The sequence below is a fragment of the Athene noctua genome, chromosome 1 (assembly GCF_965140245.1).
Source record: "Athene noctua chromosome 1, bAthNoc1.hap1.1, whole genome shotgun sequence".
Taxonomy (NCBI): domain Eukaryota; kingdom Metazoa; phylum Chordata; class Aves; order Strigiformes; family Strigidae; genus Athene; species Athene noctua.
In genome coordinates, this window is record NC_134037.1 from 169,917,572 (window position 1) to 169,945,492 (window position 27,921).

The following is a 27,921-nucleotide window of genomic DNA, read 5'->3' on the forward strand; positions in this document are numbered from 1 at the left end:
TATTTGCCTGATCGTTTGAATTTACTTTTGTTTTACTACAGATCAGAGTTTCATGTATTAGCAGAGAAAATGGAATTCTGAAACTCTAAAACAGAAATCCTTTAGAAAGTAAAAATCAAAGATGTTAGTAGTATTTTAGTTAAAAGAAATCAAAATCACAGTAGTACATTTTCACACATACCTTGACATAGGTAGAATAGTTCTTTCTTCGTGGTAATCACTGTCACATTCATTTATATACTCTCTTAAAACAGTCAACACTCTCACCATTCGTATTGCTTCTTGTCTTGCACAATTGATACTGTCTTTATCTCCATCCAACACACACAATGTATCATAGGAAGCTTTTAGACGATCAAAACAGGACTGAATGAAGTCTTCATGGATCACTACCTAATTACATTAAAAAATCAGTGCAATTACAAGAAATATTAAAAACCATCTTTTCAACAGGATAATCCAATGGTAGAATTAAAAAAACGCAACAAAACAAAACCAGGTACCTTAGTATATAAAGCTATTTTGTTCAACTTTAGAATAAACTCTGACAAATAGCTCTAATTTAGTGTGTGCTTCAAAAATCTTGCATGTCATCAGTAACTGTACAGTGCAAACTTGCACTTAAATAGAAAAAGTGAACATTTGCACAGAGAACACTAAATTGGACTTTCCCTTCTTCATTTCCTCAGACTATGTTAAAAAAACTAGCTGACAATTTGGTACAGGTTAACTTACTTTACACTAAGAGTAAACACGGAACATTTACAGACCACTGGAAAAACTATCCATTCCTCGCCCAAAATCACACAACCCAGTTCCAGATACTCTTTTGCATGAACTCAGAAATGGATTTTGAGCTAGATTCAGTATAGTGGTAGCTGCAGCAAATCTCTTCCTTCTGCCCGATACCTAGCATCTTCCTGCTCCTGACCTAGACTGACATATAACCTGTAGTATCACTGTAAAAAGTCTGCAGTGTCTCCAGGTAGTCTGCCATAGAAACATTAATAGTCATAGCTATGGCAGTAAACCACAGCCCAGCAGCCACTTTTCTTAGCACCAGCTCAGGAGCAGAGGAGTTACCAAGCACACTGAAACAAAATATTTGGGTGCATATTAAGTCAATCCAAAGCTTCTTGGAAGTGTCGTATCTAACCATGTGCAGATGGACAGATCTGTGCATGTGTAGTAAACCCAGACCTAGAACAAGAAAGCAGCATACAGCCCATCTGCCACTACAGGAAGACATAGCTTGAATGGCTGGAAATACACCACCTAGAGCAGCTGTACTGTATCTAGCAGACTGGCAGCTCTGAAGACTATAAAAACTGTTTTTGAGGACAAGTATAAAAATTGGAGTTTTAAGAAATACAACTGGCAGGCTACCAGCCAGAGATTGTCTGGAGGACAATACTGCCCCCCAAAATTGTGAAATCCCAACAGTTCACTTCCTCTGACCTTTCAGAAACTCATTACCTCTTCTCTCTGTCCACTGAAACACAGCTCCCAGCAAATATTAACGTAGGAAGATAATATCTGATTTGCTAGAGCTCAGCTTGACCACTATATAGAAACTCTGTGACCCTTCGTAAGGGACATGACATCAAAAAAAAGATTAGATTAGCTTGTGACAACACTCAACAGACCCATCCAGCAAACATCCTAGTACAAATAAGTACCACAATTGCAAGTTCAACAAAAGGCTGACCTAAGTATAGGATATGAACTGTTTTCTGAGTAGAAAGAGCAAATATGACAGATCAGTTTAATATGAAAAACTGATCAGAGCTCAGTCTGCAAATATCAGAACAAACTCTTAATTCCGCATCTGACCGGAACATGATGGCCAGACTCCAGAGTATACTCTCCAAAACATGAAAACTCTTGGTTTCAAAGCTTTCAAATATAAAAATATCACCAAATTGAATTTTATCACTGTTTCTTATCATATTCTATTCCAGTTTTCTTGTTGCCTTTTTTTTTTTTTTTTTACCTGATTAACTTGTAACCTTGGGCCAAGATTAGTATAGATCTCTTTAAGAAGATCTATTGCTCTGTTTGCGATGTCATCATTTCCCTGAATCACAACCTAGCATAATAAAAAAAAGCATTAGAACATCTTCAACCTTTCTGGCATAAAATTTAAAAACAAAACTAATACATAAGTATCTTGACACAATAGTACGTCGAATTATTTTAAGAGATGGAAGTGACTAAAATGCTTAGTTACAAAATACAGTCAATACAACTTAAACTAAAATCAATTATCTAATTAATTCATGATTTTGAGTCTTAAAGGAGTTCAGAGTTAGCAAAAAACCCTGATGCTTTATAAACATAAGTGTTTATGTATTCATCACATTTCCATTTTCACTAGTTTCAGAGAATAAGACAACTATTTTTTCAGATGCCTGAACAGTCTACATCATCAAAGATTTAAAACCAGAATTTTAAAGTATTCAAATGGCTGTGAGTAGGTGGAAGGTGGACAGGAAAATTAGTTCTGTTTCTAACCTGATAATCTAAATTTCAATTACTATCCACCAGGTCTGAAAGCAGCCCTTACAGACAACCCCTGCAGGATACTGAGCTGAAGCTTCACAAGTTATGTCATGCTGCCAAACAGCAGGGCAGATGCAAGTAAGTTGATTCCCACAACTAAAACATGCTAGCATTATGTGGGTGCTTTGTACATAAACACTGTGTGAAAACTTATTAGCATAAAAACTGAGATCTACTTTGGTTTTAACTATTATCACCATGATTTAAATACCTAACCCTTCAACAAGCTGCTATCAGAATTACTGAAGACTGTTGCTTTATATATGGCATGTGTCACAAAACACAGTCACAGATAATCACACCACAGTGCACTACTGTGAGTTCTAATGCAGCTCTTGAAAACTAGAAATACTCTGAAAAAATTAAGTATCAAGTTGGATACTGATGTTTTTCACCAATAGATTTGGCAAGCCTCAGAAAGCTACAATCTTCTTTATGAAAAACTATACCATATTTAGGCAAAATGCTGTAGATATAAGAGAAAGAGTCAGACCAGTAATCACTTGGTCTAATCTAGAATCACTCCAGTTTACCACACTAGAATCAAAGACATGAACTAGCTTATGAAGTGTACAAAACAAAGTTTAATTCTAATGTGCATGTGTGAGAGAAAAAACCTACAGATAATTCACCTGGGCAGATCTCTTCTTCAACAGTGTAGGCAAAATTTTAATCTCATGCACATACACAAAAATACTTAGTGTTTCACATAACTGTCCATTAAACATCAGTCTGCAAATTTATCAACTTGCATACTTGCTGGGAAGATGGTAAGAGTCAATATCCATGCATTTAGTTTGAAAAAGTAGCTTTTTTGTAATTTCAGTCTATAACTAATAAATTACACATTCTTAAAAATACGAAAAGAGACTGAGAAAAACTTAGCTGTTAACCTTTCAGATGTTTCCTCCAATTAACTCACCCTCCAAAGGTAGTCTAATCCTATTAATTCCAGATCATCCATCATATAGGCTCGTCTCTTTGCTACTAGCTTTCCTTCTCGACAGTTCACAGCTTTGAAGAAACGTTCAAAACATTTCATTCCATTTTCTGTTAATAGGGAAGGATCCAGCTGAAGCACATTATTTTCAAAGAAGTCCTTATTAATGTCAGGGTCTAAGTCTGGTTCATCCCCCATTAGTTTGGAATACCATTTAAAACAGGCTTCACGATCACAAAGATAAACCGCATTTTCAGCTAAACACTTCCATATTTGCTTCGCCTGAGGGGCACAGAGCCACAGCTGACCATCCTTCAATAAAAATCTTGAGCAAAACAAAAAGACAATTAACAGCACTGTCTAATAGACATCTAGAGTTACAATTCAGTAAAAAGTACAGGCAAAAAGGTGAATATGCACATTAAACATGTATATAAAAAACTTTTATCAGTCCATTCATCATTAGTCCCCTGATTTCTTAGTAAGTTTGAATGGATCAAGACCTTATAGTCAAAACAAAAAAGAAATGTAATTCAGCAAAAAATATTTTACACAAAACCACCGAGCATTGTTTACATATTATAGACAAACAAATGCAGAACTCCTAGTATAAACTATTTTCTTTAAAAGTCAGGTCAAAACATAAGAGATTAAATTACTTCTGCAATCACTCACTATGTTTTAGCACTCACTTTAGCCAAATCGCAAAATAAGGTATCAATCCTATGGAATACAGCCAGAAGCAGAGATCAATTAAATGGATTTTTCTCCTTTTATTTAAATAACTTTTTCAGTTGTGTTAAATTATTATTAAAGAATTAAGAATTTCAATTCTGAAAGCTAATACTAAGAATGTTTCAGGAAGAACAAATGATAATCAAAGTTATTCAGAAGAAGTTTTCTGATTGAAAATATTTTCTACGTGAAAGAAATCAGGGACTAAGTTATGGCACTGCTTTTCAGAAATTGCTAACTACATAATTCTATATTTGACAGCCATGGGATTTAATGAATTCCTTTACATTAACAACCAGTGAACTTAAATTTAAGGAAGTTACAATTCTTAACATGCAGGAGTGATAAATAAGTCTGATATCCATACGTTTAACAGTTTAATTCATAAAAATTCTCAGTAAAATTTTCAAAAGTAAAAAATCTCCCTTAGAAAACAAGTAAAAAAATACTTCAGAACTAACAGTTCACATTATTTTCACTTGTCTAAAAAAGGTTAAAACCAAGGAAGAAAAAGCCAAGAGAGGCACAGCCTAAAAAGCATCAACATACTCCAGCTCCGTGATGAGCAGAGATCCTTTGTTTTCTCATTTTACTCAAACAGCAGCTGGTCAAAAGTATTCCAAATAAATTTTTTATTCCAACTGCTTTCTAAGGCTCAGTTGTTGATAACCTAACATCAGTGTCTGAAAAACATATATGTCGGTTTATGATCATGGAATTAAATAGGGTGTGATACAACAAATGAGGACACATGGACATATCCCTACATGGAATATGTTAAATTTTCAGCTAAGTTACCCCAATACGTATGTAACTGTATGCACATGCACATTATATTCAAGTCAATAGGGTTCTGCAAGCAGACAGAAAAAGCCAATACAAATCTTAGTGAAGATTCAGAGCCTTCAAATTGCAAAGACCCTAATAAACTTTATTTGAATATTTGAATACTAGCATAGAAGCCCTCTGGGAAACGAACAAAACCAACAAAACAAAAACATTTGGTGCATTTTTGCATCTGAGTTTTGAAAGAAGTTAACACAGCAACTTAAAGATAAAGAGGTACTGAGTTGTGGTTTGGGTTTTTTTAGAAGTATTTAAAGTAATTTTTAACAGTTAAACAAATGATCAAGCTAAAACTAACCGTAAGAAATTAAGTCGCTCCTGTACTTCCTGCACATGACTGTATCTGCTTCCTGGTCTTACAGTTTGAGGATCATATTCACCATGCTCTGCAAATATAAAAAGTTTAGTAAGACAATACATTCAGAAAAGATATGTCCTGTCTTTTAGAATCAGCATTATTTGAAGACTTGTTAGTCTCAGTATACTTAAAACCACTCAAACCCCAGTATGTTTTCTGTAAGGCGTATGAAGATAAATTTTCAGCAGCCTGCTACCAGTTTGTTTTTCATCCTAAATTAAAATGGGTATAGGCAAAGACTACTGAGGTCTACAATCAAATCAACAATTATGTGCAGATACATGTGCTCATCATTCAGTATAATGAAAGCATTACAGAACAATTAAGAAACTGCATTCCACTTACTCGAATCAATTTTTCCTTATTTCAAGTAGTCAGTTTGAAGTCAGAAGTCAGTCAAAATAAAAGTATACCAAGCATGTAATTCTGAGGGTGCTTTAGTTTCATTAGAGAGCATCTCTTCCAAAATTTCAGTTTTCCATTTTTAGGGTTTTTCCTCTCCAGAGGAAATCACAACTCCAGTTCTTTAACACTTTTATAAGTAGCTGTGTGACATCACTTTATTTACTGCAAGTTTCAAGCACAAAACCCAAATGCCTATAATACTGACAAGCTTGAAGCAGAAGTTGAGTAATTGAAAGTAAGACAAGAGGCCAAACTTTTAGCTGCATTTTACCAAATCTCAGCATAATATTTTGTGTAACTAACAGCTGTTTGCTTCACAGGAACTTGGTTTTGTTTGGTGTTTGGGTTTTTTTGTCTGTTTGTTTGAAGTTAAGAGACACAATTTAGATCCCTACTTGCACTACCTTGATCTGTACCAGTAATATTTCATCATGACACATCCATTATGACAGCTCCATTATAAACTGATTAATGAATTAATGCTACATTTCTTGTTTGCAAAGGTGTACAGACAGCATTTAACTAAGATGACCCAGCTGTGGGAAACTGTGTCATGATAACATCCAGACTCATAGTAAAATTTATCTTCAGAACTGAAAATCAGCATCTCCTATTATATCAAGGAGGGAGGAAAAACCCCCAAAACAAAACAAACAAGTTTAACAGCTGAAGTGCGTCATCAGTATTTTAAAATTAGAGAAGAATAACTGTCACAAATACGGCTTTCTACAATGTACAAAAAGCATATTAGCTTAAAAATCAACTGGCAGTTAACTGATGTCTATGTAACCGGAGATATTATGTTCACCAGAAATCCTTCCAAAACGTAAATTATGACAACACAATAATAATAATAATTATTACAATTATTATTAAATTTAAATTATTATACTAATGAAGTGAGCATAAATGAGCATAAAGGAAGAAATGCGAAAAAAAATCCAAAGAAAGGCTATTAAAAGTAGCAGAACAAAAATGCTTTTAAGTATCAGAAGGAGAAAACTTGAAAATTAAGCTGTGGGTCTAGCAGAAGAAACAATTATGGTAGATAATCATATTGCAGAGAAATTAAAACTAATTACTTCAAGTGTTTGGTGTTTCGGGTGATTTTTTTTTGGTTTTGCTGCGGGGGGAAAGTGGTGGTGTTTGCTTGTTTTAACTATGGGGACTATTTTTTTCCTGAATAGAGATTAATTCACAAGACACAAGTGTCAGTAGTGGCAATAATAGAAGAACTCAAGGCCAGTTAGTTGCTCAAAGGCAGTATGTATGTACTTAAAAATTCTGAAAAACTCTGAACTACAAAAACATTCAGTCTCCCTAAATATTCTCCATCTCCACTTCTTTGTAAATTTGCCTGATTTATTTTCTACACTGTACATCCCACAAGTCCAAGTCTGACTCCCTTAAAAATGTCTTCTACATACAGTACCAGAAGAATGAACAGAAATTACAGATAAAAAATGACTGGTTGAAAATTTAAGCGTAATTAGTGATAAACACACATGGAAAATCACATGGCACTATTTCTACAAATAATTACATATCATTAACACTTTGGGGTTTTTTTTATTACTTCAGAAAAACAGAAGCTAAAAGGGAACTTGCTAGCAATCTTAAAATTTTCAAAATGTCTTTGATAAATAGTCAGAAAGATGAAACTGTGACCTCTTCCTTCAGGGCTACACAATGCAGTAGCAGTTGTCTCATCTCATGAAGGACTTTGCAGAGTTGGGGGAAAGGGTAAGGTTCAGTAGAAGAGAAAGTCACAGATCACGGAAAAAATTCTGAATCATGGATTAGGCTTTTCTTTAACCTTAAAAAGGCAAACATATAAAAGGGAGTGTGATAGAAAAAATATGCATTAGTGAGTAACAGGAGAACAAGAACACTGCTCTTCATCACAGAACACAACCATGGAAGCCGTTAAGGAAAATAAAGATACACCAAACTCAAAATTAAATGCAAAAAATATCACAAAGTAATTGTGGTGTTAACTGCCAGAAAGGTCCATGGGCAACTAGATTTTTTTTTTTTCTGAGGCATTTATTTGACCTGTGATGTTTGCCTTAAATTTTCTCCATCTCATTTACCTTCCCCAGCTAAACTTAATTCTACAGCTGTTCAGTTCTTTCTTTTTGCCCTCACAATCATAATCTTCCTCCTTCTCCTTTCAATTATTCCTGCCCCCTGCATCTTTTCTCCTCCTCCAGGAAGGCATGGAAGACAAACTTCACAGCACTCCATGTTCTGCTCTATTTAGTATATAAAACCGAAACTGAAACTGCATAGGAACTGTGTATCACAGTCTTAGTACAGTATCTGGAACATTAGGAGGTATTTTCTGGCTGCCCTTAATCAAGTAATAAGGCATCTAATAAAAAAATCCAATCCATTGTTCGTGTATTTTCATACTCTGACGCAAACAAGTAGAAGTTCTGCAGCAGCTTCAGCTCAAGAAAGCACACATTTACTTTGTAATTAAATTAAATTTAAACTCTTTGCACACCTGTAATTCCTATCATGCTGAAGGTGTTTATATTATTGCTTCACCAAGTCATTACAGGTGAGGAGGGGCAAGGCAATGGGACATGTTTTTTGGCACAAGAAAACAATCAAGAAGGGTATCTAATTTTTATGACAAGTTCATCAACAATTTGATAGGTAAACAACATTGTCAAAATGACCTTTTGGCTTCAGAATTCAAAACTAATTGAAATTAATGAATAATAGTTCATACATTAATAGCACGTGTAGGCTATTTTTGGACAAAGACAACATTGCATTAGAATATAGTTGCCAATCATGTTTCCTACCTAACCATGAGGCCAAACCCCAGATTTCATAGCTGACCAAAGTCCAAGAGAAAGACAGACTCATTGAATCATAGATATAATTAAGATGCAAAGTTCATTATAAATGAAATTGCATTTTTGTATCACTTCAGCAAAGTTAAAGAGTACTCCAACAGTTTACATAAGTTAGATGAAATAGCACTTTTTCTATTCCACCGTCCTGGAGAAGACTAAGCCGAACATAGGCTTTTGAACAGAACAAAGCATTTAGTATTATTCTAACATTAATTAGTTCAATATTATCATTGAGGAACTTGAATTAGGGTAACCCCCCTCGTGTATTCCTGAATAGAGAAATATAGCTGCAGCGCACAGATTCAGTTTAAATGGCATTCTCATTGATCTATACCTGGTTGAATCACAGAATGGTTTGGGTAAGAAGGGACCTTAAAGATCATCAAGCTCCAACGCCCCTGCCATGGGCAGGGACACCTTCCACTAGACCAGGTTGCTCAAAGCCCCGTCCAGCCTGGCCTTGAACACTGCCAGGGAGGGGGCAGCCACAGCTTCTCTGGGCAACCTGTGCCAGTGACTCACCACACTTACAGAAAATAATTTCTTCCTTCTATCTCATCTAAATCTACCCTCTTTCAGTTTAAAGCCTTTACCCCACATCCTATCACTACACTCCCTGATAAACAGTCCCTCCCCATCTTTATTGTAGGCCCCCTTTAAGCACTGGAAGGCCACAGTTAAGGTCTCCCTGGGGTCTTCTGTTCTCCAAGCTGAACAACCCCAACTCTCTCAGCCTTTTCTCACAGGGGAGGTGCTCCAGCCCCTGATCATCTTCATGGCCTCCTGTGGACTCACTGAATCAAGTCCATGTCTGTCTTATGTTGGGGACTCTGTAGCTGGACACAGCACTGCAGGTGGAGTCTCAGGAGAGTGGAGTAGAGGGAGAGAATCACCTCTCTCGACCTGCTGGCCACACTTCTCTTGATACAGCCCAGGATACAGTTGGCTTTCTGGGCTGCAAGTGCACATTGCTGGCTCGCAGTCAGTTTTCCATCCACTAATACCCCCAAGTCCTTTCCTGCAGGGCTGCTCTCAATCCACTCACTGCCCAGCCTGTATTTGTGCTTGGGATTGCCCTGAATCACAGAATCAGCTAGGTTGGAAAAGACCTTGAAGATCATCCAGTCCAACCACTGACCTAACACTGACAGTTCCCAACTATACCATATCCCTAAGCACTAAGTTAATACTGCTCTTAAACACCTCCAGGGATGGGGACTCCACCACCTCCCTGGGCAGCCCATTCCAACACCTAACAACCCCTTCTGGAAAGAAATGCTTCCTGACATCTAGTCTAAACCTTCCCTGGCACAATTTGAGGCCATTCCCTCTTGTCCTATCGCTTGTTACTTGGTTAAAGAGGCTCATCCCCAGCTCTCTGCACCCTCCTTTCAGGTAGCTGTAGGGGGCGATGAGGTCTCCCCTCAGCCTCCTCTTCTCCAGACTAAACACCCCCAGTTCCCTCAGCTGCTCCTCGTATGACCTGTGCTCCAGACCCTGCACCAGCTTCGTTGCCCTTCTCTGGACACGCTCGAGTCATTCAATGTCCTTTTTGTAGTGAGGGGCCCAAAACTGAACACAGGAATCGAGGTGCGGCCTCACCAGTGCCGAGTACAGGGGTCAGATCCCTTCCCTGTCCCTGCTGGCCACGCTATTGCTGACACAAGCCAGGATGCCATTGGCCTTCTTGGCCACCTGGGCACACTGCTGGCTCCTGTTCAGCCGGCTGTCAATCAACACCCCCAGGTCCCTCTCTGACTGGCAGCTCTCCAGCCACTCCTCCCCAAGCCTGTAGCGCTGCTGGGGGTTGTTGTGGCCCAAGGGCAGCCCCCGGCATTTGGCCTTATGGAAACTCCTCCAGTTGGCCTCAGCCCATGGCTCCAGCCTGTCCAGGTCTCTCTGCAGAGCCTCCCTACCCTCGAGCAGATCAACACTCCCACCCAACCTGGTGTCATCTGCAAACTGACTGAGGGTGCACTCGATCCCCTCGTCTAGATCATCAATAAAGATGTTAAACAGGAGTGGCCCCAACACCGAGCCCTGGGGGACACCACTCGTGACCGAGCGCCAACTGGATTTAACTCTGTTCACCACAACTCTTTGGGCCCGGCCATCCAGCCAGATTTTACCCAGCAAAGCGTGTGCCCATCCAAGCCATGAGCAACCAATTTCGCCAGGAGAATGCTGTGGGAAACGGTGTCAAAGGACTTACTGAAGTCAATGTAAACAACATCCATAGCTTTTCGCTCATCCAATAAGCAGGTCGCCCTGTCGTAGAAGCAGATCATGTTTGTCAGGCAAGATCTGCCTTTCACGAGCCCATGCTGACTAGGCCTGATCCCCTGGTTGTCCACTATTTGACTTTTAATAGCACCCAAGATGACCTGCTCCATGACCTTCCCTGGCACCGAGGTCAGACTGACAGGCCTATAGTTTCCTGGAACGTCCTTCCTGCCTTTCCTGTAGGTGGGTGTCACATTTGCCACCGTCCAGTCCAATGGGACCTCCCCAGACCCATTTGCAGGACCTTGCACTTGGTCTTGTTGAACTTCATGAGGTTCACACAGGCCCACCACTCAAGCCTGTCAAGGTCCCTCTGGATGGCACATCCCTTCCCTCCATCATGTCAAATCCATCACACAGCTTGATGTCGTCAGCAAATTTGCTGAGGGTGCACTCAGTCCCACTCTCCATGTTGCCAACAAAGATGTTAAACAGCACCAGTCCCAATACCGATGCCTGAGGAATGCCGCTCAGGACTCTTCTCTTCATATAGCACCACTATTCAAACAAGTCTTCGAGGATGTATTTTGGATATCTTCTACCAAGGACTCAAAAATTAAATTAATTCCAAATTTAAAGCTGTCTAAGCAAACTTACCCAAGTACTGGAAGACACATACACACATGCAAATGCCTGTCCTCTCTGAACAATGTGCAAATACCCTGTCCTCTCTAAACAATCTACATTGAATATCTCCATAACATATTGTGTCACTTTTGAGATGTAACTGGAAAGTTGGTAGGATGTGATGATTCCAGGGTAGAATGGTTCCTAGTTCCAGTCAGTAGACAGGGGAAGGAAGGGGGGCACGTAAATCTCCTCCTCACAATTCTGTTGGCTTAATTCAGTATATAAAGTACTGTGGTCCATGGTAACAAGGAGTTTCCCGGTTCATCATTCTCCGTAAGTTCCCTACTTCTACCCTCAGTAGCTAGAAAGCTTATCCAGAACAGGAGTGTAAATTCATCAGCAAAGGCTTGAGTGTAGCCTGAAATATATAAATACTAACATGATGTGCCAAAGTGTTGCTGATAACAAATGCAGCGAGAAAGCAACTAAATGGAAATGGGACTTGCATGGTAAAAAGAAACACTATCCCTGTGGTTTGAAGTCCTGTCTCCCTGACAAATTCTAAACACTGGCTTCAAATTCAGGTGATAAAAAGAACTTCTCAAAGGAGCCTGCAAAAGTTCAAAACTAGAAGTGGGACAAAATCCAAGATTATTATTAGGACTTTCCACAAAAATAACCACCCTAGCCTAAGTAGGGCAAGATGATGTTTATCAATCCACAGATAAACAAGTGCTGCTACTTCCCCATACTCTGCTGTAAAACACACCACATTTTCAATTATGAAACAAAATGTCTACATTTTATGCTCTTCTTGCCCGATTAGATACCACAAAGACTATCAACCCCACAAATGCTTGAAAATTAAACAAATAAACTTAGTTATTGCATTATGAGAATTTATTTTTAACTCCATTTTCAACTGGAGTTTTCATACACTCTATTCATGAGCCAACTTTTATTTTAAAACTTACCTTTAGCATACTGTCTCATGCTTTCCATATAGGCAGAGAGATTTTCTGCAACCAATGTAACTAGGGCATGATTGTGCTGAAGTTGATTGATTAAGTCATGTCGGTAAAACACATGGGGACTTCGCTGAGTTTGACTGAAATTAAAATACAAGTGTTGTAAGAAAAGCAGAGAAGTCTTGCATCTAGCAGTTCAGAAATCAGTTTAAGAATATCTTTGATGCATGTTCCAAATTTTCCTAAAAGACCTCTAATAGAAAGCACATTAGGCCTCTGACAATACTTTTTTTTTTTCCTTTCTGATGCACCAACAACTCTTACCAGTTATTAAGCGCAGCTAATTTATGAGGATTATACACTTACATTATGTATGAAAACTATCAAAGCAATCTGAGCAGCTCAGTATGCTGGAGGGAGAATATCTGCAGCAAGACAGGAATAGAAATACCTGCCCACAAACTGCATAGTAAAGACAGAGACCCTCAACTGTAATTAACTACAGTATGCATAATCAGTTTCTTCCACATCCATCTGATATTATTTTCTAAATATAATATTCAAACACTAAGTAAAACTAGGTCAATTTTCAAAACCAAAGCTCATGGTCTTAAAACTATTGTGAAAGAACACTAGCCAATATCACACCAATTGTTTCAATACTTAAAAAAACTGTGTAACTCTGAATTGTTTTTCTAACAGTATCTATCTGAAAAAAATGTTGGTACAAACATAAAAAAGCATAGTTACACAGAGCATATAGTCTAAGAAGAAACAGAAAAGAAATACCCCAAATAATTAATTAGATGATCATTTAAGTCTATTATCAAGATCTACAAAAAATGTTGTTTTTAAATACTAGACATATTTAGATTACAAAAGCAAACTGCAAGAGAAAATACAGAGCCTGGGTCCAAAATCCACATGCCATGAACATTACTGAATTCTAAAACTTAGGGGCTAATCACCTCTGCGGAACAGTCTCAAAATGCCTCAACTTCTGTAGATCAGACCACTGATCTCAGCTGCATAAACAATGTAAACTTGCATTGCTCTTCCATGGTAAAGAGAGAAAAAAAGGAAAAAAGCAAGGGTGAGGGGAGAGAGGAGAAGCCTTCCTCATTGTACTGCCACTCAGCTGATCCAGTAGCCTGCCCTGAAGAAATAAAAATATGATTTCAGAATTCCTTTCCTTCAACACTTAAGAAAGTAGACCCCAGAATTAGCTGAATGGACTACAGGTAGGAATTCTCATCCTTCCTAGGAAACAGGGTCTCCCTATTACATGACCTACAGCACTCTATCACCACACTTTTGAAAACAGTGGAGAAGGCAAGAAATGCCAGTTCCAACACCTGCTGATAATGATCTTGCAGCTGACAACCACATTTCACTCCAGATGTAACAAAAGCAGCTAAACTGATTCACTGGACCAAAGATCTGGGTCTTATCTGGGTTTAAAAGAGACTCTATCAACATCCTTCCAGTAATTTTGTGGTCTACAACCAACAGTTTGGCCTGCTCTAAGTACAGAGGTCTTCAGAAGATTTAATTTTGTAATATGCAGAGCTTTGCAAAACAGCTTGAAAGAGGCACTTAAAACACAAATTGTGGTAAAAAAAAAAGATTCAGACATTTGTCAGAGAGAAAGCAGAATGGATGGAAGTATGAAGGAAGAAAACATACAGGACTTCATACACTCAGAAAGAACATTCATTATTTTCACTTTGAGAAACTTTCCAATTGCACTTCATTCCATCTTTGCCAACTCTCCTTGCTCAGCATAAATCAGCAGCAAAACCAGCAAAAGACTGGATGTCTCTAGTGGCTACCCAAGATGTTACCTCTAAATAGAAAGATGTATTTACAAAGGGTAACAGTAAATAAGAACACTGACTATTTGAGAAGTACGTATGATGAAACAACTAAAGGAACAAGCAGAAGCAAGATGGGGGTATTTTGCAGAATCAAGCTATTGGAGTATGTATTTATATACTCATAATATTATGCATTTGTATCAATCTTACAAAGTACAGCGAAAAGAAAGCTTTATCAGCAGAAGACTAAACCTTCTGCACTAGACATTTTTTACTTTTCTCCTTTCTCGATCACATGCACAAACAGCAAATTTGGACAGATGGATTCATATTGGTTAGCAACTACTTACAGCAGTTGAATAACTGTGATAACTGGAGTTATGAACAAGTTGTGAGTTGTTACACAGTACTGGTGAACAACATTTAAGATGTTATTTTGATCATCTGCTAGGATGGAGTCAAAGGCAAGACGATTGTCTTTGGGCACGAAAAAAATCTGATCTGGCAAGATTTTATAGAATTAAAGCAAACTCCACATGCAACTATAGAATCACTCCTTAGGCATCTGAAGTTAGACTGTATGATGATGTTGCCATTGGGACATATTCCTTCAGCAGTAACTGAAGAGTGAAAAATTGAAGTTAATGGCAAAACTCATCTTTTCATTGTGCTTCTACTAAATGGGTATCAAAACCCAAGTATAACAGGACAATTTAACATTTTGAAATGGATGCCGAAATACACTGCAAATACTAAAAAGAGTATAGTTAGAATCCATGCTTATATGGTAGAAAAACACTGGCAAACTGACAAAAGCAAAATTCCAAACAACTTAATTTAAATGGATGTGCTGGGTGTGCATGGCAGGGTTTTCGGTAACAGGGGAGGGCTACAGAGGCGGCTCAGTGTGAGAAGCTTCTCAAAAGCTCCCCTGGCTCCATGTTGAACCTGCCTCTGGCCAAGGCTTAGTCAATTAGCAACAGTGACTGCACCTCTGCCATATATTTAAGAAAGAGAACCTAGGGGGGTGTTGGGACTTGTAAGGAGGAATTAGGAGAAGGACATCTATGCAAACATCAAGGTCAGTGGAAGATGGAGAAAGAAGGGGGGGTGGGGGGATGGGAGGTGTGTGTGCTGGAGCAGAGATCCCCCCTGTATCCCATGGTGAGACACATGGCTGCCCCCCTGCCACCCATGACAGTCACTGTAGGAGCAGAGATTCGCCTGCGGCCTGTGGAGGACCCCGCACTGGAGCGGGCAGCTGCACCTGAAGAAGGCCAGAACTCTGTGGGCGGAAGTCCCTGCTGCTGTAGTTTGGTGCTGGGACAACTGCAACACACAGGGATAACCCACACCAGAGCATCTTGAGAAGAATGAATACCTTGGGAAGGACTCATGACAGATCAAGTTCAATAGAGGACTGTCTCCCATGAGACACCACGTGAAGCAGGGTCAAGAAAGCAGAAGAGTGCTCCCCACCACTTACAGGAAGGAGCAGCAGACTGACTGCACCCCCTGTCCCCTGCCCTGTTGGTGGGGAGGAGGTGGAGATATCAGGAACACAACTGAGCCTGGAAGGAGGGAGGGGTGGAAAGGAGGTGTTTTTAACATATAGTAATGCTTCTCACTGTCCCAGTGTGTCTATTAAGTGTTGTTGTTAGTGTTTTGATGTTCTTTTTCTTCCCCTAACAAGTCTGCCTTTTGCCCATAACTGTAATAGGTGACCCACCCCTCTTTGTCTTTATCTGAATTCCTGAGCCTTTTGCTTCATTTTCTCCTTCCCAGCACTGGGGGGGTGGGGGGGGTGGGAAAGGGTGAGTGAACAGCTGTGTGGCACTCAGCTGCCCTCTGGGCTCAACCCATGACAATGGATTTAAAATAAATTATTCATCTGCCCATATAACTTGCCCAACGTACTACTACACATGTAACTCAGCTTTTGAAGCTGAGAATTCTTCTACTAGACGAGCAAATGCTACGTACTATTAAAAGCAGACATTAAAAACCAAATAGCAGTGACCAAACCCAACAAATTCTGCTACTTAGACTAAAAAGTGACTTGAAGCTAGCATCATTGTTTCATTTAAAGCACTAACAAAACTCTTAATTCTTACAGAATGGCCTCTCAATGCTCAGTTGATTCTTCTCAGCAAATAACTTAGGAGACCAGCCTTATACTGCTTGAGTAGATAGATATAGTCAAATTTAAGTGCTTGAAACTGGTCCATCAGTCAACACAATCAGTACACTAAAGGTCAGTATGTTGAGTAATAAAGTTGACTATTCCTTAATATTAGTAAGAATCCTTGTACCCAAGTAAGAATTCTTTTCTTATGCTGTTGCAATTCTAGTTAAGCTAAACTTCCTGAAATATGCAGCATTTCTTTGCGGTCAGGAGTTAAATTTTGCCACAGAAATTGTATAACCAATTCGTCACTTTGCTCAACTGCATGAATAACTAGCAACAATTAAATCCTCCTCCTCAAAAGAGTCTCTACAGTGCCAGTGGCATAAGATAATGTATACTTCTTTTTGCCAAGAATCAGCAGCCTAAATTGTTCTGGACCGAGCTTTTAATTGCCAGTGCCAATCAACTGAACCACCCCAAGGGAGTAGTATATAGATTATGGGATTAATGTTGCACACAGAAAGCTCTGTGAAATGTTTTCGAGGCAGTTGCCACAAACATCTGTTTTGATTGATTTTTGATCCAAATTCCAGAAGGATGTTAATTAAAGTCTGAAGTCAAATAAGGAAAATGAATAGGAACAGGTATTGGATGCATGCTTTACAATTTCCAAACTGTATAGAAAGTTAAGAGTTATCAGAAAACTACAAGGACTAGCAAGTCACCAAATACTTCAAAATGATGTTTTCCAGTCACCTGGGCAGTAATACTACTTGACTAAAAAACTCCCTCAACAGTAACTTGTTCATAAAAGCTCCTCCACAGGAAGAGGTGAAGTCCCTTGATTAAAATCTTTAACTCAAAGTTTACTTTCTTGCCATATGTGTTTTCAAATTCTGCATAAAAATGAGGAATGAAAGAGACAGTCTGACAAAACATAATACATACACACACACACTGTACATATGCCATACAGGGAACCTAAACTTCCACAATCAAAAGAAGTTAGATTCCTCCCAAAATAAATTCACAGAGCAGAAACCTAATTAGTGCCTTGAATGAATTCTGATTCAATAATTACTTAAAGCAAAGCCTCTTTGTTAAGGCATTGTGCTAAAAACTGTTCAACTTGAACTGCCACGAACAACCAGTTATCTACAGTCACCTAGATCTTACAGCATGTAAAAGGTTAAGGGCCCCGAGACACAGAAAACAAACTTATCTGCTAATAGGCAGGTAACTTTGTGACCTTGTTGGAAAAACCTCCAACAATCATTAATGTTAGACTGTAAAGGATTAAAATGCCATGAAAACTGAGAAACATGCTGCAAACTAAATTAATAAAGAAACCTACTAAAGCCAGGAACGCCCTATTATTGCAGCTCCTTAAAAAGGTATCAGTAAGAAAATAGTGTTATGTAAACGAAGGCTTATTTTCTTCAACTCTCCTTCTCTTGATCCTTCTTGTAAACAGACTGTAATAGCAACATTGATTTTAATACTTTATCTGCTTACAAGAATTAAAACAAATATGCAACACTGATAATCAAACAACATTTTTTTGGAGTTTGGAAAAATTCTGATGTGGATACAAAAACTGTTAGGGGCACAGAACCTCAAATATTTCTGTAGTGAGAAAACATTTAAAACAATGAAAAACAAGCACATATATTTTAACAAGTCCAAAGAGACAATGCCTTTTCTTTTTTCCTGCCTTTGAGAAACAAACCAACCAACCTCCTCCCACCCCTAACCAAGGAAAAAAAAAATAAGAAAAATTAAAACAAACCCAACACATTTGTAATCTCTTCCATTCAGGACAGATCATCAGTATTTTTCCCAGACAAAAAAAGTAATCTTTGATTTCAAGTATATAAACTAGATGACCTGTATAAATTTGTCATCAAAGAACAGGGATGGGCGAGTATTTGTGTACATATATGCATATAAAATATATTTCTATTTTGTAAACCAATTCCATTGTTAGGCAGGGCAGTCCATGTTTAATAGAAAAACGAACCCAGATTTTCCAGAAATCAGACTACTATTCTAAAAGTTAATAAAAACATGTTTGAGGAAACAGTTAATGCTCTCTTACTGAACCTAGATGTCTGAATTTAAAGACTATTTATACACATTAAAACAAACTCAAGAACATCTGCAATCACAGGTTAAGGTTTTACCTAAGCTTTCTCTGCCTCTTTAAAAAAAAAATTCAGTCTCATTCCAACCCATTCAACTTTTAAGAGACAAAATTTTATTTGCATTCCATTCTTACCTCAAGTTTTGTGGTGCTTCACCAAACAAACTGCAAATTTCTCTAATCTGTTTCAGTGCAGGAATGACCCATTTGTCATTTGTGCGAAGCTCTTCTATAAAACGATCTATCCACTGGATCTTTTGTGTATCTCGATCCTTAAAGAACAAGCATATCAAAATCAAGAATACTGCAGAAACTATCATCATTCCCTTACTTTTGTTTCCAAGATAGAACAGAACATACAAAGCCACACAAACACTAAAATCAACTGACCTCTGCAGCATACAAGCATAAGAAAAGTATCTGAGCATCACTACATGTTGGCAGAAGCCATCAGTGTGTTAGAAACTCTCCGCCTTCAAGCACCCAAGCATTCAGCATAAGAAAACCTGTAGCTAGAGAGGATAATCTGTGTCTAAATAATTTGCTCTTGTGCTTCTTTCATTTATTTCTACTCACTGGTACTCAGAGTAAACTGCTATGAAATACCAAGAAACAATGAGAAACTGTTTCTTAACAACTAAGAAAAAACCTGCCAGCGGTTGTCAAGAGATGTAATGGATTCATTCTGAACCACAATGAATTATTATTCTGGCAGACTTACACAGAAGTTTGGGTGGGGAAGGAGAGCATGTAACCGTTTTCACTGTCCTTTGCTAAATCCTTTCTAATATTATACAAGACAAATAAGGACTTACTGAAAAAAACCCAATCCACCTGAACAAATTAGCTAATCAAGTTCAGAAAAAAGAAAAGACAGGAGCAGGGCTGCTTTTCCTTTCTCCCTGTTTACTCTGGTAGCATTCTTCTCCACTTCCCCCTATGTTGTCATTACAGTATCACCAATTGTAACAAGACAGGCATACTGATACATTTCACTCTTTCCAATTAAAGCATGAACTCTGTTATTTAAAGTATGTCCCAGAACATTTTAAAAGTACATGGATGTTGGTAGATTAATACAGATCTATGATAACACTTTTGTTAAATTATCAAATCCCTTGGTATTTTCATGGGGGATGGAGGGAAACTGTCACTAACTGATTTCACAACAGAATATACCAGATTACTCACCTGTGAACAGCTGTAATCTAAAATTTTAATATGGGCACTAAGAGCCTGGTCCATGATATCAACTGGTACATCATCACTATGAGCCAAATTCCACAAAAGGTTCAGCACTTTGTGTGCCATCACCCCATCCTTGTCATCCTCTGCAAGACGACGAATTAACTCAAGCAGTTTCTCACGCTGTTTTTTGCTTGCATTTGTCCAACTTGCCTAAGAAAATATTTTGACATGAAAACCAGACTTGAATTCCACACACAACCTGCACCATTACAAATGATGCAACAATGAAGTGATGCAACTATATAAAGAACTTTCTCCTAATTTATTTCACTAAAAATAAATATCACATTAGATGTGTCAGACTCAATTGAATAGCTCTTCTAGTGTTTACAACTAAAGTGTATTCAACTTAAAGGATCTTTAAATAAAGATCACAGATGTGCTTGTAAAAGTTAACGTTACCATGGACAAGTCCACCAACAGTCAAAATAGGGCAGACTCAGCTGTTCCTTGCAAATGCTTCCTCAAAAATCCTGTGCTTATACTTAAATGACTTCTTAATTTAAAATCACTAGATGAGTAAAATTTTAATATCACTTCTGCCTCTGAATCTAACCAAAACAAAGTCCTCCACATTGTTAACCTTTTTCCGAATAAGTTTCCAATATAACATTACTTCATATCTACTTCAAGGTCAGACACAACACGCAACAGTTTACATAGAGAATTTCTGAGCATTTAGTTCAGTATCTGGGTTACAGAACATTAGACCCATATCCACCAAACTACAGGACCTCCATTAATCAGAGCACAAATGGCATATAAGCCAAAATGTGACTATAATGCATTTATCTAAAAACAGAAAACAAGAGTCTACATGGCTGGCTTGCATTTTCTAGTACAGCAGATCACGTCCTAAAAGCATAACAGCAGAACAAGCCAGACAGCACCACTACTGGAAGCTACGAGTGTTAATATTAGCATACATAAAAATCCAGTGAATAACAAACTTTCAGAAGCAAGTTGTTTTGTGATTTCAGCCAAATCATTACATGTTTATAAACCTTCAACATTATCTTCCCAAGACTGTTTCATTCTGTATCTGTGTTAACCAGAGAAAAATTACTACATGATAGAGAGGAAGTTGGGGGAGCAGGGAACGGAAGTCCTTGATCTCCTCTACTTAAAGATCAAAAGCAGCAGTGCCTGCTAAACGTGATGAAACCTACTCTAATGCTAGAAGAAAAACATTATTTACTAAATCACCAACAGTTAATAATTTCGAAGAAATAAAAACCACTATGTAAGATAAATAACTTATTTTATTTGAAAAATTCAATACCCCTAGGATTGCTGTCACTTTAACACTACAGGCCTTAACCCATTCAGAAGTCTTTTAACACAAAGAAACTACCTGTACCTAAAAGAAGTTGAAAGTAGATGTTGAAAGAGTCACAAATGTATATTCAACTTCACAAACCATTTCCTGAATACAGTCAAAACATGCATAGTTACCTTAAAACAATCAAACAGGTGATCAAGCTGTTCAGGAGAGAAATCCCAAGCTAATTTTGCAAGGAGATCATGTACATTTTTTACAATGGCTTCATGTTTTCCTGCCTGTTAAGAAGAAAAAAAGAATGCACTAACATTTGTAGCAATCCATATTAAGTCAAGGAGCAAGGCATCCTACACCATTTTTACAAAAAGAGTGTTTGAGGTGGCTAGCAAAAAAAGCTGATGCTGCGGGAGCAGCGAGGTAAACTGAATGCTTACTTCACTGGTAAGTCACAGTATTTAGATTTCCCTTGTATGTTTAAGTATTTAAGTGTGCTCTGTGTGTGTACACACAAGTATTTATTTTGAATATAAATACTGCAGTATCACAGTATTTACTTTTTTACCAATCATGCTTGGACAGTAAACAATAAAGTCTAAAAGTATGTTTTAACCTACAAATCAGTATTTTATTTTAATGTTGTTTTGGTTTGGGTTGGTTTGTTGTTTGTTTGGGTTTTTTTTAAGGACTCAAAATCCACTTCCTCAGTGAATTTCATTGTGGTGTTTTAAGCTGTAAAACGATTTCAGGACTCCCACATTGTTTATCAGGCTGAAGTACTTCCTTCATGCTAGTGGATTCATGGACAACTATTTCTTTCTATTACATACAATTTGTTGGCAAAGAACGTTTTCAAGTCCAGCAGCTTATAAAGTCTAACAATCAAACAACTAATGGCAAGATGTTGAGTTACATACTGGACACAGTTTTAAGTAAAAGTTTGGTGTATATTACTGTTTTGACATTTAAGGAGGACAAGAGTAAGAAGAAAACATTTAGTTTCATTTTAACTGGGAGAGAAGAAAATTTCCTTCCTACATGCCCAGGCTGGAAAGTGCATCCCATACTTTAAATCTGCACAGTACTTTTGGACTATGTGAATCAATAGCTGATTTACTGCAGAAAAATTTCCTGTAAGCATAGAATAAAAAATGTAAAACAAATATCTAGAAAACAAACTAATTGTAATTAATTTTGTACAGTATTAAAAATGCATGCATGAGCAGTTTTAAAATTAATTTCCTTCTAAAAGTTTGCATCAGTAGTTCGTTTAAAGACATAAGAAGAGACTAATAGCTTTGTTACACGCTGTACCATAAATTCTTTACAGCATGCCATAAAATTTACTTTTTAAAAAGAAAAATTAAGTAGAAACATTCATTTTCATGTTATGGGTCAGATTATGAGAGAAGGAATTATGAAACCACTTATCCCACTTGATTTTGCAAAACATAGTAGAATTTTTTTCTCTTGTCAGACCATTTCCTGAATAGAAAGAAAAACTGAGAGCTTACAGGGCAGAAGGGACATCTAAAATGTAACACATAAAAGAAGCAGCACGCACAGCTGTTGGGGGGGGCAAGTCAAGAAGAGTAAGAATAAGGCATATAACAATCTTGTCTTGGGAGGTTTTTAACAGACATAAGGAAGCCCTTAAGAACAGAAAAGGCTGGGAAAGCAGTACAAGACAATAGGAGAAGGAATGGAACATGGTGTGCGGACCGTCAGCTTGCTGTGCAGAAACAGGGAAGCACCTGTAAAGTTCTATTTAAGTGCTCCAGAATGTAAGTAATGAGACTCCAACACTAATCGCTGCAATTTTTTTTCTTGTCCAGCTGGACCTTTCCTTGCAACTCAACAGACTGCAGCTTAATGCTTGTCTTTAGAGACTTCCAGTATTATTCCTTGGATCAAATACACTTCTATATTGTGACCACTGGCTCTGTAAGACCTGAAAACACTTCAATAAAACTTAAAACTTATGTTGCTTTCCAAAGGCAAAAGCAGCATGATTGTATTACTTTTCATAAACTACTTACTTTTATTCTAGTTTTATACTGAGATTCTCAGGGCACTTGTATACTTTAAATTTGTTGCCCTAAACCCAGGCAGCAACATAACAGCTCTAGCTTGAAAGCAAAACCACACCATTGCTGCACTGAGCCAGAGCTAAAATAGCCTGCCTGTTATATAAAGCTACACAGTAAATCAACTCCTCACTACTGAATTTCATGCTCCAGCTGCTCTCAGAAGCAGTCATTTAATAAGAACTTCTAAAAACTACTAAACACAGGGAGTAGTCAAGTAGGTAAAAATCATTTTGTATTAGCAATTCTGGTGTTCTTACCTTTTAGTCTATTTTAATTCCATGACCAAAGCCACGGTGAAACAATCTACGCGAACAAGACTTACTGAATTTCAACTTTCACACAAAAATAAAAAACAGGGCAAAACTGCAGGAAACGCACTGCAGCAACTACCTAACTGAAAGCACACGAAGTGAGCCGAGTAAGCTGTGTAACTGAGGGCATGGGAAATTTATTCCTAAATTTGTTTTGCAACCGTTGGGGTGGACTATGCCTATTTTCTCAGGGTTGCACCACTCGTTCACATTTTTCTGGAAGGGTAAAAAGTTTGGCTTAAACTAGTTTATCCACACATTCCATTTCCAGCTGCCAGGAGTAACAGAATTTCTTGAAAGACTTTTTTCCAAATTTCAGATTTTTTTTTTTGTCCTTATAAAAAGGTGAGGCTCTAATGTAGTTAATACAAGCCTAATAACAGCAAACTAACTTCTCGAAGTCTTCCCCCCACTCCCCCGACTTCTTACAGTCTGGAGAAGTCCACAGACCACAAGTTGAAAACTAACAGTATGATCATGGACTCAAGTAATCTGTGTATTGCTCTGTTACACAATGCAATTCTCTAAACAGGACTTTAGGATAAGGAGAAAATTTGAGTTCAGCCTGTGCAATTACTATCATGTTGGAATTGAAGTCTAGAGATTATAAAGTTAGTTGAAACACCAGAGGTTTCAAGTCAACCCTCTATTACATCACCTACAGTCCAAAGTGTTTTAAATGTAACCTGAAAATAGGGACACCTAGATACGTCTACTCAAGGCAAACTTAGTTTCAGAAGTGCATGAACACACATAATTAGGGATATAATACTACCCAGTTCCTGTATTAACCCTTGTCATGGTATAACCTCAGCTGGCAACTAAGCACTACACAGCTGCTCATTCTCCACCCCCACAGTGGGATGAGGGAGAGAAACAGAAGAAGAGTAAAAGTGAGAGAACTTGTGGATTGACATAGAGGTCAACAGGTAAAACTTTTGCTTTACCTGCATAGCTCCATACAAGCCAGTATGAAGAAATTTATCCCTGCCAAAACCAGTACAACCCTCTATCTTGGAAACTGGATTTAGCCTTCCTGCACTTGAAAAACTAGCCTAAGGGCTTACTTGTACAATTAAGTTACAGTTTTATTACCCATTACTTATGAACAAGGATATATGTACTCATGCTTGTCTCTATCCTAAAATGACCTTATATTTTCTGTCTACTCATTAATTAATAATGATTGTGTCTCTTCAGCTGCCCATTACGTGTGGTAAACTCATGCAGCCCACCGGTAGGAAGGAAGCCCAGCTTCACCGATCATTTACGTGAACAAGCCAATATTGCAAAATGTATAATTTTTCAAAAATAATCAATCATTACAACACAAAGGAAAGAGTTTGCTGTTAAATACCTTCTAGAACAGTCATTATCATAAGCTTTATTAATAGCACTCTGCCCAAGAAAAATTTATATAACTGTGAACTCAGATATTAGCAATACATATTCTTAATGCATTTTAAAATATTAAGTCATTACATAGCAAGTTCTTTCATAATCTAGACTTTCACCAATGTTGAGGGTTCCTTAATAATTAAAAAGGATAAACTTTGCACCATGTTCTGAACTGTTCCTTTAGACTTTACATATATGTGTAGTTGACCCCTTCCACTGAGGACACTTGAGAAGACAATTTTGAGATCCAGGACCCCAGAAAAGAACACCATTTAATTTCAAATTTTTCTTTACTTTTGACTAACACCAAGCAAAAGAAGCACAAAAGTCATCTTCTCAATACAGGACATACAAGATCCCTCCTGTGCAGCAGCACACAAGCAGTTGAATTCTTTACCTGTGCAGCCCAAATGTTGTCAAGATCCTGCAAAGTGAGGGCTTTTTCTTTGATGACAAAACGGAGAATTTTCTCTAACTTCTCTACATACTGAGGTTGATGAAGACTATCTCTCAACACAATTGATAAAATATTATTCTGCTGGATCCATTCCTGAATGTAAAAAGAAAGTTGTGCCATCTCAAATTACTGAAGTGCTGTTACTGATAGTTAAGAGAAAAAGAAAAATATCAACCTGTTACAGATTAATGACTTTATATACAATATTCTGATTGGGAGAGGTGAGAAAGATGCAGCACAAGAGGAAGGTATTTATCTCTAACTTTCATTTCCTCTTTAAAAATCAGCATTTTAAGCAATCCAATATGCTAGTCACTGTGATATCTCAAGAGGAAATGTTTTTTCAAACATTAAATTATGAACCCAAAGCATAAAAATGTTCAAACAACTTCAAACGTAAAAAGCCAAAGGGAGGAGTTAGCTCTTCTATTGAAGGAGCAAAACTTTTCTCTTCCAATTCACAATCATTAAATATCAAACCCAAGTTGCTTAAGACACTTCTAGTTTTACTGGTATGCCTACAGCATATCACATAAAAAGGACATAAGCAAGGACTGAAATATAAAAAGGTCAGATTATTTAAGTACTGTCACTTAGAAGCATTTAAAAAAAACCCTAATTGAATTAGAGGCCAATATTCAACCATATTTAAGTAGATGCAATTTTTCCAGTGGTGTCATTGACATGGTGTCCTGTATTTTTTGTTCCTACTGAAGCAAAGGAGTGTCTGCTTCAAGTACTGAAGAAAAACCCCAAACATACACAGCATCATACCTTACAACAGTTTCTTTGATTACAGACTTAAGAGTATTCAAGCTAGTCTCATGGAATACTGCTATCTAGAACCTTGCATTTCAAAACAGAGTCTCATCTGAGATGTCAAACTATACAGAGTATGTAAAAGAGACCTACTTCCTCCTATCGCTTTAAGAAGTCAAACTGCAGTCATTCTTTTTTGTCAGCAGTCTTTTTGCAGATTATAAACCTCACAACAGGTAGGCAATCACAAAGACAGAGCAGAACAATGCAAAAATCACTTAACACAATTAAATTTCACAAAGGTGAAGAAAAATCTGTCCTTAATTTTACAAATTCTCATTTTAATAAGTTCCCTACATATGGATTTAAGCATGAAACTGTATTCAAATATGTAAATATTAAATAAATGTGTGATTTCTAAAACTTTCTGTACCAAAGAATCCAGCTTCTGAAATGTGGAAAGCATAGTAGACACTTAGAACTCTAATGAGAAAAGCTTACTCGAAGCACAGAAGCCAGACTATCCTTATTTAATGAACATTCAGGTTTTTAGGTACAGTGGCACTAAAGTTTCAAAAGAATCACACCTTTTTATCTAGTAAACACTATATAAAAAACATACTATTCTAGGATCCCTTTTTAAGGCATGTTTTGAGCACTGAAAATAACTCTCAATGGCAGCTTTGAAACAAATACAGCATTTTTTCACAGAAAAAATATTATTGAAATGACTTATTATCATGACATGATACCTACTGTTTATAATCGTAGATATGTGTAGTAGTGTGTGCAGGATCCGTAACATACAGCTACTTCTACCATTAACATAATAACAAGGAAGAAAATCTATTCAATTAATTTTGATGAAGAGGAGAACTTACTGCCATTCTTTCAGCTGTAAGCCATTCTTCCTCTTCCGGATTACCATGTCGATGAGTATAATATGACACACTGGATATTACTTTGTTAACTTCATTTAGTGCATTCATTTTACCATTGAATGAAGAAATTTGCAACAACCTGTAAGAGAAATTAAATGTAAGAAGTGTGCAAAAAATGTCAGCAGTAGCATATCATGCTAGGAGTAGCATCTTACCTAAGTATCATTTTTAACCTAAATATTTCTAAGTTTTTTACAGTTTCTTCTTGTCCCGGAACTCTTGAAGCTAGGTTCTTTAGAGATTTGATTATCATTGACAGAGCATCATTTTTGGCTTCATTCTTTGCTTCTTTTTTCAGTTCATCATCTGTTAAATTTTCTAAAAATTGTGGAACCATTTCTATAATTGGAAGGAAATATTTCTTCACTGTATGTAACGTTAAAAATTCATAACATTGTCCAAATGGCCTAAAAAGAAAGAAAAAGGGGATCAAAGTGCCGTAATCAGTAGTTGTGTGATATTAGATGGTAAGGAGCAATTCATTCAAGAAACTCAAGTCTATTTGCAAGAACATGAAATGTTGAAGGCAAACACAACTAGTTAAGAGAGAGAGCGAGAGGAATTATGTCAAAAGACTAAGCTTTGTGATGACGTAATATTTCATACTGTCCAACTTTTCCATATATGTAAATTACTATTTTAAAAAAGCTTACTTGATGAGAGCTGCAATTATCTGAACATTCAACGCCGATCCACTCATGAAGCGATCATGCAAGATCTGAAATCCATTTAATGTGCCAAACTTGTTGATAAGATCTACTAGCCAACCCTGCAATATAATAAAACAGTTATTTTCTGACATTAACAAATTAC

The 27,921-nt window shown here is 37.4% G+C and overlaps 1 protein-coding gene across 2 annotated transcripts in view; it reads right to left on the bottom strand.

Moving 5' to 3' along the window:
• Positions 1–27,921, bottom strand: part of USP9X (ubiquitin specific peptidase 9 X-linked) — a 107,907-nt gene that overhangs the window by 42,862 nt on the left and 37,124 nt on the right. For both annotated transcript variants that reach the window (XM_074905168.1, XM_074905160.1), the window contains exons 7-18: positions 27,762–27,877; positions 27,264–27,515; positions 27,049–27,187; positions 25,349–25,501; positions 21,329–21,433; positions 19,817–20,023; positions 18,761–18,897; positions 12,544–12,677; positions 5,382–5,469; positions 3,485–3,827; positions 1,994–2,089; positions 182–393 (exon numbers count right to left, since the gene is read on the bottom strand). In XM_074905168.1, the coding sequence (XP_074761269.1) occupies positions 182–393; positions 1,994–2,089; positions 3,485–3,827; positions 5,382–5,469; positions 12,544–12,677; positions 18,761–18,897; positions 19,817–20,023; positions 21,329–21,433; positions 25,349–25,501; positions 27,049–27,187; positions 27,264–27,515; positions 27,762–27,877 (1,982 nt within the window). The remainder of the gene's footprint in view (positions 1–181; positions 394–1,993; positions 2,090–3,484; positions 3,828–5,381; positions 5,470–12,543; positions 12,678–18,760; positions 18,898–19,816; positions 20,024–21,328; positions 21,434–25,348; positions 25,502–27,048; positions 27,188–27,263; positions 27,516–27,761; positions 27,878–27,921) is intronic.